Here is a 14,199-nt window from a genome sequence, read left to right as displayed (position 1 = left end):
AAAGTAATTTGCAAGTGAAAAAAGACAAAAACAAAGAAAAAATTTTGGGAACGCCCCGAGCGGGATTCGAACCCCCGACAGTAAGACAAAGTTTGGTTCTGTCATATCTTTGCAATTAACGCACGCGTGAAAAAAATGAAATCATATATAGATATCGCTGAAGACGCTCTATAAATCCTGTAAATCCAAAAGAAAAATATTGAAAAACCAAAAAGTTGAAAAATTAGACTTTTTGAATTCACTTCCGTTTGCGACCGGAAGTAGGAACGACAAAAAATGAAGGACGTTCGGCACATCTACATGTGATGGTCTTTCATGTCCATGAGTTTCAATGTCATATCTTTAGCCGTTTTCGAGAAAAGTTGTGTACAAAAATCCATTTAAAAAATACAAATTTCCCCAAAAATCGCGAACGGAAGAAAATTTTGAAAAAATGAAAAATACGTCTGGAGATATTAACCTGGTGCATCTTTCCTGTAAAAATCTTTGAAATCCGTACAGTAACAACGGAGATATCGGCATGGAAATGAAAAAAAGAATAATAATAATAATAATAAGAAACCGACGGAAAACAATAAGGTCTTCCGAAGGAAGTCGGAAGACCTTAATAATAATAATAAGATACAATAGACTCACTATAAGGTCTTCCGTGAAGACGGAAGACCTTAATAAGAAACAGTAGAATCACTATAAGGTCTTCCGTGAAGACGGAAGACCTTAATAATAATAATAAGAAACAATAGAATCACTATAAGGTCTTCCTTGAAGACGGAAGACCTTAAAAAAGAAATTTCTATTTCCCAAACACGAAAATCCTATTTCGGGGGAATTGGGGGGGAGGGGGCAAGGTCGAAGTCTATAGTACCAACAAATTTTCTCCAAACACCAACATTTTCACCAATTTTAACCTATACTAAGACGTATCTATAGAAAGTTGGGGGCGGGCTAAACTTACGAAGATATGTTTAGTGTCTATACTAAGTATATATTTGGAAAAAAGCCCCCCTAGCCCCCCCCCCCCGGTTCCGACGCCTATGCTATATACAAGACTTAATATTTCATATATACTAGATGTACCTTATGTCGTCCATCTGAAAGTGGGAGCTAGCATTTTCTACATTTTGCCATCTCTTGAAACATCTGAATTTCAACATCTTATTTAGTGAAATTACAAATAAGAAGCAACAACAGGTCTAAAGTGTTTCTTGTAAAACATTTCCAACTTTGGCAGCAAACTAAAATAATCATCATCATACTGAATTTTCAGAATCAATATATCACAGACAAAATGACACATTTTTCTTTTGGAAAGAAAAAGCTGGCCTTGCACTTGATCTAACTCACTAAGGAATGGGAATTTCTTCCCAGGTTTCAGTTCCTCAATTCTACCAGAATAAGGACATTTAACTTCAATAATGGCATCACTGTCTATTAACCCATCTGGTGTAGCACCAAGAAATGGAAAATCTGTAGATACAAATGGTCCGAATATTTTAACTTTGAGACCAAAAAATTCCTCGAATCAATATAAAGCTTTTTTTTTTCATATTGTCTACCAAGCATGATAGGTGAAGTAGAAATCAAATTTCTTAGATGTAAGCTTAAACAAAGTTTCCGTGTATCTCTGCGGCAAGTCATTTTTGCAATGTCTCCAAATCTGGATGCTGTTATCTTCCACTTTCTCTTATCAAACCATTGTTTACTTTTAGCTTGTAGCCTTGTAGTTTTCTCTACAGTCTCTGCTTTTTCTAGAGTTACCTTAAAAGATATGTAAACAATAATTTTACTCACGATCAATGAGCAATATTGAAATAAAGGTCTTCAATTAAAAAACAATACTTACACACAGTGCTCTGTCTACAATATATTCTGTGAAGGGGAGTTGAAGGTAGTCATGATCTCTACTTGCAACCTGAAATTAATTATAGTTATTTATTTATGACAATTCCTAATATAGGCAATATTACTGGGGGGGGGGGGGGGTGTCACACCCCGGTGAAATGAAAATAGTTATGCCATAGTTGAATATGGTAGCTCGCATCAATATCGGTGAATGAATTTGGTTTATAAATCTTCTTTACGTTTCTTTGAAACTGGTTTAAGCACAGAATGTGATGGACCAACAGACAAACAAGATAAACACTATATGCCCCTGCCATATTCATTGTGGGGCATAAAAATACCAAGAAATGAAAAGTTCTTTAAAAGTAGACTTGTAGAAGGTGTTCAATATCTCAAAGTTATGTCCATGGAGGAGGCAGCACAATAGTTCACCATGCAGTTGTAAACATAACTTGATTACCCAGTGGAATTTCTTTTGTACTTTTCTTTTCTTGGGTCCTCAAGCATGTCCTCCGAGATTTTTCTTTTCCAATGGATTATGTCCGCAATAAGAGGCTTACCTGAATGTAAAAAAAATTAATAGTTTTAAATAAATTAAAATTTTTAGAGTCATTTAGAAATTCTGAAATTTTTAGCCCTGAAATCTATAAGCAGAAATACATTTTAAAAAATAAATGCTCAGTTATCTCTTTTGTCTGTTGTTTGATAGAATGTTTTCATTATTATACAAACTTTTATACATTTTCTTCGGTACATGGAAATTTTGTAAATTTTCTGTACACCTTTTCATCACAGAAATCTCCCCCTTTTCGATGAATGCTGCCACCATCAACAAAACTGCCCCAATATGCTTGCATGTCCCATGTGGACCTTTCCCAGCTGGGCACTCACAATGTGAATTTAAGGGTTCCCCATGGGTTCTTCCAAGCCTTATTTTAAAATTATATGAAACCTGGAAGACAAAATACAAGTGTTAAAAAAATACAAATAAATCACTATTTTAAGACGATAGGTATAGGTAACATTCAGAGATTCTTCAAAAATGTTATTGCATGTATAAAACATAAATTTTATATCATTTACGAGTTTTACATTATTGCCTGACGCCACGGCGTCAGGCTGTATAAGGATTGATAATTGCTTGATCCGAAACTAATAGATCATACCCAGAGAGCTAGATTTTGTGCAAGCTGATTTACATTGGAAATCTTTTACCTGCTGTTTGAAAGAAACTTTTATTCAGGGAAACAATGAGTTTACTGATGCCAAATAATGCAGTATTTACTTTGTTTACTCTGTTTGCATGAAACAGATTATTCCATGTGATTTACCGTTTCAACGTGTCTGTGTATCTTTTTTTCTGCATTTCTATACTAATGGATCAGTCCATTTATGTTCTAAAAAGGGGTGAATCGCCAAATGTCACGAGTAAGCGATCTTCGCGCCTTTTCTTAGGATTGTTGTATTGTATGAATGGGGATGCTAACTTCTATGAAATTAATTGAAGTTTGTTATTGTAACCTTCATCATCCTATGTTTTAGAAATTCTATCTACAACCTGTATCTTATTCCTTAAAACAACATATGAATCGTATGTTTCAGAATATGGACAAACGAAATGATTTCTCTAATTTGTTTACCCTCTGTTGGTTTATTCCATATTTTAATGGACTAGTCCAATCACCACAAACGATCGACGCAGTTCAACCAGGTTCTAGACGATTTGACGAAAGAAATTTCCACAAAGGCCTAAATGTTGGTTTTGCCTATTTCATACTCAAAAAATTATAGTGCCCACGTTTCAAAATCAATGAACACAAATTACTACTGTTTACTTAATCGGAGAAACTGCTTTCCTACAACATATGTAATTATATCCATTCTCTAAAATGTTCATGATGAATGATTTGACAACAGATTTAAAAAAGGGTGTAGTTTTAAATTTAGATCCAGGGGTAGATCAATCTACTTGCAGAAAAGTCAATCGCATCATCTCGGGTCTTTTCGTCAGAGGTCAAAAAACATACTCGAAAGTATCGACATCATCGGATGTTAAAAATTTAAATACGTTTCCTGTTCATAGTATAAAACGGAGTTAGAAGTTATTTTAGATAATATCATTACATTGAATAAAGGTAACTCCATATTCCACAGAAAAAAGGTCTATATACATCATCCATCCTTTTATTTCGAAGTTTCTGAGAGGAGGGGGGGTGTCATGGTGTATAAATTAACAAAACATTTGTGGTCTCCTTCCCTAGATGATGCCCGAGGAGTGGGACCGAGGAGTTGCGATTGGCAGAAAACCCACATACATTAACCATTCTGCTAACAACTCTTCAGAATGTACAGGGGCGTAGCAACAGGGGGGGGGGTGTCCCCCCCTTTTTTCCCAACTTTACTTATACTATAGGAAATCTGAATTTTTTTTTGCTTGTCAACTTTTTCAGGTAATTAAAAAAAAAATTGTCACTGCCCCCCCCCCCACTTTCAAAATCGATGCTACGCCACTCATGCAGCAAAGACATCGTTCTTTTACAAGTTAAATAATTAAATATTTTACAAGGTTCTCAAACAAAAAGACAGCACAAAAAGTATTGCTCAAAAGGTTTATCACTTCTCTCACAGATATTGATTGATTACGTCAGGCAAGCTTTTTGAAAAGCTGTTACTTGGCATAACTAAATATGAATGGTTCAGACTATTTTCACTCTTCCTATACTGAGAAAGAGACTAAATCATTGTAATAGTAATTAAATACTGATCATATCTGAAGTAGCCAATTCATGAAAAAAAGTAGAACCTTTTGTTTCATAGCTGCACCAACTATCCCAGACAGGTACGCATTACCGGAAACACACATACTGCAGGCTAAAATTAATTCTGTTACCATTCAAAAGATATTTTCCTTTCTCCAGGGCTTTGATATCGGATGTCATTTGTTTATCTCCTAATGAGTAAAAAAAATCATATACATTTTTTTAACATTGGTTATAAAAAAAACCTTAACTGTGTTTCACCTACAATGATGTTATTAAATTTTACACTGACCTGCCATTCTGTACAAAAAATAATTCTCGATCTGGGTATCAGATAACTTGGGTAGCAAATAGACCTTTTTCATAGACATTCTATCCGGTACGTGTAGTATCTATCGATGTTAGTAATCCGGAAATATTATTATGTGTACATGTTTGGTTCTACTATTATATTTATGTTGACCGGAAGTAATGTAATAAAAATGAGTCCGTGCATTGGAACCATGTGGTTGTTCTTTTCTTCAATGAGAATTATGGCTATCCGCTGAGAGGCCAACATTACAATTGGCGACGAGGATAAATTAAATTTGAAACGAACTGTAAGTAAACGAATATGGCGTCATTTTTAAGTGACTTACCAGCAGTGTAAAGTTTTGATGTTCACGGTGATTCTACAACGATAAGCACACGTTGGCAAAAGTGGCTTTGTTCATTTGAAATTTATTGCACCGGTAAAGGGGTAACAGATAATGAACAGAGAAGGGCTTTACTTTTACACTGTGGCGGCGTAGAACTACAAGATGTATATTTTACGTTTGAGACTGTAGAACCAGGTGGAGACGAGACTGTGTATTCAGTTATTAAGAAACAGTTCGATGATTACTTCGTTCCTCAGGAAAACGTACCTTATGAGAGACATTTATTTAGAAATATGGTACAGAAGTCGGACGAAACTGTCGACCAATTTATTACACGTCTACGGCAGCGAGTAGAGTTCTGTAAATTTGGACAACAATGGGGGAGAGCAAATCAGGGAACAAGTAATAGAGAAATGTACTTCTCATCACCTCAAAAGGAAACTTCTTGAAAAGGGGGAAGGACTTGACATTAGAACAGTTAAGAACAATTTCGAGAGCCTTTGAGTCGAGTGAGAAGCAGGCCAAGTTTATCGAGTTTATGAGTAGTGACAAAGTAGACTCAAGTGTGAATTATGTAGTTAAATCTAGAAACTCGAAACAGCGAAGGCAGAGTCAGCATATGTCAGAGAGAAGATGTTACAGATGTGATGAAACCGGTCATGTTTCGAAAAGTGAGAATTGTCCAGCAAGGAAAGCGGAATGTTACAAGTGTCGTAAAAAAAGGTCACTATGCTAAATGTTGCAAGACTAAACAAAAGTCAGAAAAACGTGGGAACTTTCAGAAACATTTGCCAAACAAGAACAAAGTGAACTTAGTGGACTCACATGATGAACACTTTGCATTTATTGTAAATGCCGAGAAACAATCATGTATTTCTGTAACAATAGGAGGTGTGCAGACGGACATGATAATAGATTCAGGAGCAACCTGTAACCTGATCAGTGGACTCGAATGGGAAAGACTGAAGAGCTCCAAAGTGAAGTGTGACTCGCGCAAGTGTACAAAGAAACTGTTTGCATATGGCAGTAAGACTCCCTTGAATGTTGCAGGAAGTTTCACAGCAGAAATTTCAGTTGGCAAACCTACACATGTGGCTGAATTCGTTGTTGTAGAAGGTGGTGTACAAAATCTTCTGGCCTGGGTAAAGACACTGCGTTAAAATTGAACGTGCTCAGACTAGGACCCGAACTGTCAGAATATGTCAACAGTATATCAAGACAAGACTTGTTACACCAGTTTCGTGATGTATTCAGTGGACTAGGGAAGCTTAAGAATTTTCAGTTGGAGATTCCCATTGACAAAACAGTGAAACCTGTGGCTCAGAGTGTTAGACCAGTACCATTTAGTATGAGAGAGAAAATCAACAAGAAACTTCAGGAGTTATTAGACATGGACATAATAGAGAAAGCCGAAGGACCTACTCCATTGGTCAGCCCAATAGTCGTGGCGCCGAAACCAAATGGTGATATCAGACTTTGTGTTGACATGCGACAGGCGAACCAAGCTATAATTCGGGAACGTCATCCAATACCAGCAGTGGATTAAATTCTCCAGAACCTGAATCGGAGTTGTATTTTTAGTAAACTAGATTTGAAACTGGCATTCCACCAAATAGAGTTAAATGAACAATCGAGGAGCATCACAACATTTGACTGAAGAGCTCCAAAGTGAAGTGTGACTCGCACAAGTGTACAAAGAAACTGTTTGCATATGGCAGTAAAAATCCCTTGAATGTTGCAGGAAGTTTCACAGCAGAAATTTCAGTTGGCAAAACTACACATGTGGCTGAATTCGTTGTTGTAGAAGGTGGTGTACAAAATCTTCTGGGTAAAGACACTGCGTTAAAATTGAACATGCTCAGACTAGGACCCGAACTGTCAGAATATGTCAACAGTATATCAAGACAAGACTTGTTACACCAGTTTCGTGATGTATTCAGTGGACTAGGGAAGCTTAAGAATTTTCAGTTGGAGATTCCCATTGACAAAACAGTGAAACCTGTGGCTCAGAGAGTTAGACCAGTACCATTTAGTATGAGAGAGAAAATCAACAAGAAACTTCAGGAGTTTTTAGACATGGCCATAATAGAGAAAGCCGAAGGACCTACTCCATGGGTCAGCCCAATAATCGTGGCGCCGAAACCAAATGGTGATATCAGACTTTGTGTTGACATGCGACAGGCGAACCAAGCTATAATTCGGGAACGTCATCCAATACCAGCAGTGGATGAAATTCTCCAGAACCTGAATCGGAGTTGTATTTTTAGTAAACTAGATTTGAAACTGGCATTCCACCAAATAGAGTAAAATGAACAATCGAGGAGCATCACATTATTTGTGACTCATAAAGGACTCTTTCGATATAAGCGCCTCATGTTTGGAGTCAGTTGTGCGCCTGAGATGTACCAACGTATTATATCTCAAGCTCTTCAAGGATGTCCTGGTGTCCGAAATATTTTTGACGACATTATTGTTCACGGGGAAAATCAATTAGAACATGACAGGAACCTGAAAGGACTGTTACAAAGACTCAAAGAAAAAGGCCTTACCCTTAACCTCGATAAGTGTCAGTTTGATCTATCCGAAATTGATTTTATGGGTCATCTGCTGTCCGCGAGAGGAATCGGTCCTGACAAATCCAAGATTGAAGCCGTTATCAAAGCTAGACGTCCAGAAACAGTATCTGAGATGAGAAGCTTTCTTGGGTTAGTGAACTTTTGTGGAAGTTCACACCTGACCTTGCTACTTTATCCGAACCACTGAGAAAACTAACGAGACAGAATGTGAGATTTTCATGGGGACAGGATCAAGAGAAATCGTTCAAGAAATTGAAAGAAAAGTTAAACAGACTGATACTGATGATTTCGTGAAACTGATAACTTTACATTCTGTTCCAAATGCTATGTCCATTAAACAGATAGAAGCAGAATCCGCAAGTGATCAAGTTCTTAAAAGTGTTCGCAATAGTATTCGAACAGGGACGTGGCCAAAAGGTGAGAACAAAGCATATATGATTGTGAAAAATGAACTATCAGTTATTGGAAAACTTGTGCTTAGAGGAACTCGAATTGGTATGCCCCAAACACTGCAAAACACAACACTGAAAATTGCTCATGAAGGTCATCCCGGAATCGTGGTCATGAAACGTCATTTACGTACAAAGGTATGGTGGCCAGGAATGGATCGAGATGCTCAGGATGTGTGTAAAAGATGTCATGCATGTCAAGTTGTAAGTCAGACGTCCAATCCAGAACCTGTGAAGAGTACGGAACTTCCAAAAGGACCATGGCAGTTGATAGGAGCTGATCTAATGGGACCTCTACCCTCAGGAGATAACTTATTCGTAGTAGTGGATTATTATAGCAGATACGTGGAAGTGGAAATCATGAGGAAAACGACGACAGATAGGATAATAAGAAGTCTTCGCAGAATGTTTCAGACGCATGGTTTAACTCTACAAATAGTAACCGATAATGGTCCTCAATTCACAAGAGGTGAATTTAAGGATTTCATGGAGCAACAGAACATAGAACATCGACGAGTGACTCCACTGTGGCCTCAAGCCAATGGTGAGGTGGAAAGACAGAACAGATCGATTCTTAAACGTCTTAAAATTGCTCAAGTAGAAAAGAGGAATTGGAGGGATGAGCTGTCTGACTATTTGACCATGTACAGAACAACGCCTCATTCTTCAACAGGAGTCAGTCCATCGGAGTTGCTATTCAAACGGAAAATCCGGACGAGATTACCAATCTTGGACACTACATTTTATGATCCAGATGACATGGACCAGGAAATTCGTGACCGAGATGCGGAGAAGAAAGGAATTGCAAAGAGCCATGCAGATGAAAAGTATCATGCAAAGGAAAGTGATCTCGGAAAAGGTGACAAAGTTCTTCTGAAGCAGCCGATAGAAAACAAACTGTCATCAAACTTCGAATCGGAACCGTACGAAGTTGTATCCAAGAATGGAAACAGTGTAGTAGTGCAGAAAAACGGCGCAAGTTATAAACGCAACATTACTCATGTGAAAAAGTACAATGAACCAATTTATGATGATTCTGAAGAGCCGATTGATGTGAATGTTGAATCGCGAGAAACCGGCAATAGTGAGAGTGTACCCGATATGTCAGTGAATTCGCGTCCTGTTAGGATTCGCAAGATTCCAGGGAAATTCGATGATTTTGTGATGACATAGTGATTAGTGTAAATCATCATCACAAAAAGTGAAAAAGTGGAAAAAGCGGGTATATACCTAAATCTTTGAATCAATATGAATTTGTGAATGTGTTATGTAATTTTATGTTTGACATGAGTGGTTACTTAAATGTCATGTATTTTGTGGGGAATTGTATTGTATATTGTTGACTGTACTGTGTGTATAAATGTTATAATATGTGAAAAACAATCCAATGACACTTTTGACTCTATATAATTATAAGTTTATATAATGTTTCAAATAATTTATTCAAGTAAACTGTTATAGATAATTTTATTCTGAAAAGGGGAGGAATGTAGTATCTATCGATGTTAGTATTCCGGAAATATCATTATGTGTTCATGTTTGGTTCTACTATTATATTTATATTGACCGGACGTGTTGTAATAAAAAGTCCGTGCATTGGAACCATGTGGTTGTTCTTTTCTTCAATGAGAATTATGGTTATCCGCTGAGAGGCCAACATTACAGAACGGTTTTAACCTTTTTACAAAGTCACGTGATACCCGACACAGCGTCTTTAGATACAATGGTGACTACACCGTTTTCAGCGAATAAAGTTGACGAGTTACAGATGTTCTTCAAAGAAAGGGTATTTCTGTTTCAAAATCGAAACGTATTGATTTCCTGGCAGAAAAGGGTATCATAGACCGATAATAATGAAACTCAGGAACAACTCCTCCAAAGCAAGAGTTATGAGACACCGTTCAACTCTGAAGAAAAATACTGAAAACGAAATCAGGCTTAGTGACGATGTGACATTGCTCAACGGTAAGCTGATTAATGAACTGTTGGTAAAAGAGCATGTAAAAGCAGCCTGGTATTTTAATGGCCATGTGTATGGACAAATCGGCGACAAAAGGGTCATGTTCGATATTTTTGACGATATTGAGGAGAAAATCGCCAACCTGAATTAACGTTTCCTTTCCGGAAATCGTATGTCCGACCTTAAATACTGTTTTGTTTTGGAATCTATGGCTCACTATACAACTTCTGGTTTACACTCGGACATGCTCTTTTTAGATTAAAGATCATTTGGACACTTGCCTATAGTTAGAAAAAGCAAGAACTCGTTGTCATTACACTATTTTGTTTTTTATACTCTGTTTCTTTCGGTTTTCTCTCTGTACTATCTTGAACTTCTTCGCTATCCCTTTTTTCTCAGTAAATGCATGCATTCATGAACGTACCTATTTCAGACCACATTCCAGCAGGTCTCAAAAACTTCCGTCTGTAAATCTTTATGGGGATTAAATTCTGATCTGTTAATTGTCGAGGTTCAGGCGATATCACATTATCGCAAAGATGTTTTTAACTACGTACGGAGTCTGGATTATAATATCTATTGTTTTCAAAATACTCACCTCACAAATAAGGTAGAAAATGAGATTAGGAATATGTGGGGATTCCAGGTTACTATAGCTCGTATACTTCAAACTCAGGAGGGGTAGCAATGCTTTTTTAGGCCACACCAATTTAATTTCTTGGTCTTCGGTTTTTTGACAGAAAAAATTGGGGCGAGCGAGCGATTTGAAAATTTTAAAATTAAAAATCTGAAATTTAAAAAAGTCGGAGCGGTGTAAAATGAAAAGAGGCGAGCGATAATATTTTATTTTTTAAAAACCTGTTTATTTCAATTCATAGTGATTCAAGTAGGAATCATACATAATTTAAATGTCCAATTCACAACACTGTATGTTATAAACCTCTTGGACAGAATATTTCCCCCCAAAGTTCTTAGGTCTCCGTGAATATTTTCACAGAATTTAAATGAAGGTTGAATAATTGAATAATGTTCATAAAAAACAGAAATATAAGGGTGTATATCATCCAGAAGATTTTCAGTACTTCAGCAATGGACACACAGGTGGAAGGTAGTGCTTTAAAGTAGTTGAAAAATAACTGTGCAGTTTGTGGCCTCCTTTACAACTATTGCTGGATCCTCTGTGTCGTCTGGTACCAGGTATACCGGTACTAATGATTCTCTTTTAAACTAATTAATAGCTTCTCCTACAACAAATTTCATTTATGAACAGACAGTCTCACAATATATCAATGTAAAATAAATTTACGCTTGTAAATATCTGAAACTGCAATTCAAACCAAAAAAAGTAATAAAACACCCCCTCTACTTACCTTTTCTATCACTGTAGAGTGTTGACAGATCTATGTTTAAACCACAAACAATGATATCTCGAACTGTCTGGGTCTTAAACACTTCCCTCAACAATCCCTGTTTTTCTATAATCTGTGTCTTGACCATACATCTATTAAATGTTTTATGAAAAGTCAGATTCAAAAAAGTTTTCACAAAGTTATGCCCTTTCAGGACAATAGAGAAAAAGAACAAAATTGAAATTTCAGTTGACATAATATCACTGCTTCTTAAGGTCATACGCAACGTAGTTTTAACTTTTTTTGGTTCTTCCCTGGAGTTGAAGAGATCCGCTAACTGAAGGATCTGTGTGAAATATTTTTAATGTCTATATATGGATTTGTACACCTCTTCTAAAACAATTTTTGATGAATTAAAATCTCGATTTTGTGTTTTATAATTTTTGTACATTTTTATTTGAATATTACAGAAATTTTCAAAATTTGATATCTTTTCAAAACCTCTGGTAAGGCATGCTAATTTTTTGTCTATGATCATGTAATTACATTTTAAGTTTAAATTTGGATTATCTTTGAAATCTTTCAGTAGGTAAGGTACGTTGCGTATGTCCTTAATTTATTAATCAAATAATAAATTATACCCATTATCAATTTCAGAAGGCTTGCTACAAACACTTCTATGTATGCTAGACAAAGCAGTTTTATGCAGTATTTTATATACATATAAAAGATGCTTTAAACAAGATTCAAAGATAATGTAAGTTTCTGAGTTATGATTAATTGAACAAACTTACTTTAAAGCGTAGTAGATATTTCTGAAACATCGATATCAGCATTGTCTGCAAAAATGAATTGGGCTTGTTGGTTTTCAAGTAAACGTATTTCAACGATCGAATCTGTCTTTCGAATAAACAGTAAACTCATTTCTTCCATTAGTTTGAAGATCGTTCCCCATGTAAGATTGATAACAGTGTTTTACATTATAACTCTTCCTTCCTGATCACTAATTTTTACCACGAGCACAGGCAGTCTTGATATATTTCTATGCTCCTTACTAGAATACAGTGACAATCTGGCGCGAAAGAATTGTGATACGATCAATGTAATTCAGAAATAGACAGGTGCGTTTTTGAAAGCCTTGATTTAAAACACAACCGTGACTTGGAATGAAAAAAATAAAAGCAAGAGTCGAAAATGATGCGGAAAACTGAACAAAATAATCCGGATGCGGGAAATTTTTTCTTAATATTATTTTTTGGAAAGTTTATAAATTACATGCGCGCGGGTCCGGCGACCAAGATATTGAATTGGTGTGGCCTTATCACATTTTGAAATTATGCATAGAAGGTCGGGAGGTTGTTTTATGCACAGCGTATGGTCCAAATACTGATACACCAAATTTTTATAAAAATATTCAAGAGTCATTGCCTTATCATAGATCTTTTGGAAAAAGGCTTTGATGGCATCTTTAAAACTTAATTCTAAACGATGAGCAACACAGAGTGAAACTATCATTTCTGGATCGCGGTTTTAGGGGTAGGGGGGTTGGCTGCTTTTCCAGGAACTGCATCGGCCCTATATTTTAACTTCAGAAACGCCGCCATTTTCTGGGTTTGTCGTGTTTCGGTAAGTTATGCATAGGATATTCGCGCATTTTACGTACTAGTTAATAACTACTAGTTAGTTCCAGTTGTTAGATACGGTACACCAACACATATTTGTTCTTTTTATTTTTATTCATAATGTTTACGCAAGTAAGACATTTTACGTATATTTTGACAATCGTACAACTTTGAAAATCGACAAGCCCATCGGACTTCTTGAATATTGATTTTAACTGACCCGACATCAAAATTCACTGGCCTTGGTTTTCGGAACAGTGAGATTTCGTGAAGACTGTTAATTTCGCATAAGCCCTTCTGGTCTCTGACCAATAGAGCTAATGAAATAGACTGACAAACAGTATTACGGATAATTAGACCCTTACATCATACAGACGATTAAAAGGAGTTTTCCACTTAAGTATAGTAGGTTGGTCCCTTTTTTCGCCCGTATTTTACAGAAAATACTTGAGGAAATGGCATTATTTTTATTTTCATGGTGTATAACAAAGTATTTCTGATTAAAATTTTTTAAAATCATTATTATTGACTTTGAATATCAAGAAATAAAAGCCAATTTTCAACACCTATCGCACATACAAATTCCGGAACATTTTCTTTCGATAAGAGTACGGTTTCTCTATTACATAAACATGGGCGGAGACATTTAAATCTGGTACTATAAAAGGAAGACATGGTTAGCTAGCGGTAGCGTGAGATAAGAAATAACAAGTTAATTGATGCAAAGCATCAAATCGGCCGCTAAGAAAACTAGCAAGTCAAAAAAGTACTTTCATAATTCAAAGCATTCATGCAAGAAAAGAACAGGATATTCAAAGCTGAAAAGTGATCATTTTCATTTCAGGCCGTCTTCAAAGCAAAATAAATAGATAAATATAATCATATTTTTTAAACTTGGTAGAAATTTTAGCATCATACCTGCTGTTCAATCCAATGCAATGGATAAAATGTATTTTAAGAAGGATATGGAAATAACGAACAGTATTCAATCTCAACGCCCATTA

The 14,199-nt window shown here is 36.1% G+C and overlaps 2 protein-coding genes and 1 long non-coding RNA gene across 3 annotated transcripts; 2 read left to right on the top strand and 1 right to left on the bottom strand.

Moving 5' to 3' along the window:
• The first annotated feature begins 5,886 nt into the window (after nt 1–5,886).
• On the top strand, nt 5,887–7,546 carry LOC134246834 (uncharacterized). Its single transcript, XM_062729183.1, has 3 exons — nt 5,887–6,381; nt 6,477–6,702; nt 6,981–7,546. The coding sequence occupies exons 1-3, from the start codon at nt 5,887–5,889 to the stop codon at nt 7,544–7,546; spliced, it is 1,287 nt and encodes a 428-aa protein (XP_062585167.1).
• Nucleotides 7,547–8,033: 487 nt separating this feature from the next.
• On the top strand, nt 8,034–9,437 carry LOC134246816 (uncharacterized protein K02A2.6-like). The gene has a single exon (XM_062729169.1). The coding sequence runs from the start codon at nt 8,034–8,036 to the stop codon at nt 9,435–9,437; it is 1,404 nt and encodes a 467-aa protein (XP_062585153.1).
• A 1,802-nt stretch (nt 9,438–11,239) lies between these two features.
• On the bottom strand, nt 11,240–12,669 carry LOC134246759 (uncharacterized). Its single transcript, XR_009987708.1, has 3 exons — nt 12,368–12,669; nt 11,595–11,725; nt 11,240–11,468 (listed from the first exon to the last, which is right to left on the bottom strand). It is a non-coding gene; the product is annotated as an uncharacterized LOC134246759 (long non-coding RNA).
• Nucleotides 12,670–14,199: the final 1,530 nt, after the last annotated feature.

This window comes from Saccostrea cucullata, unplaced genomic scaffold, assembly GCF_032062105.1.
Source record: "Saccostrea cucullata isolate Sc308-1 unplaced genomic scaffold, CSIRO_AGI_Scuc_v1 ctg2846, whole genome shotgun sequence".
Classification (NCBI taxonomy): domain Eukaryota; kingdom Metazoa; phylum Mollusca; class Bivalvia; order Ostreida; family Ostreidae; genus Saccostrea; species Saccostrea cuccullata.
Note: the sequence above shows the minus strand (reverse complement) of the source record. Positions and strands in the feature narration are given on the sequence as shown.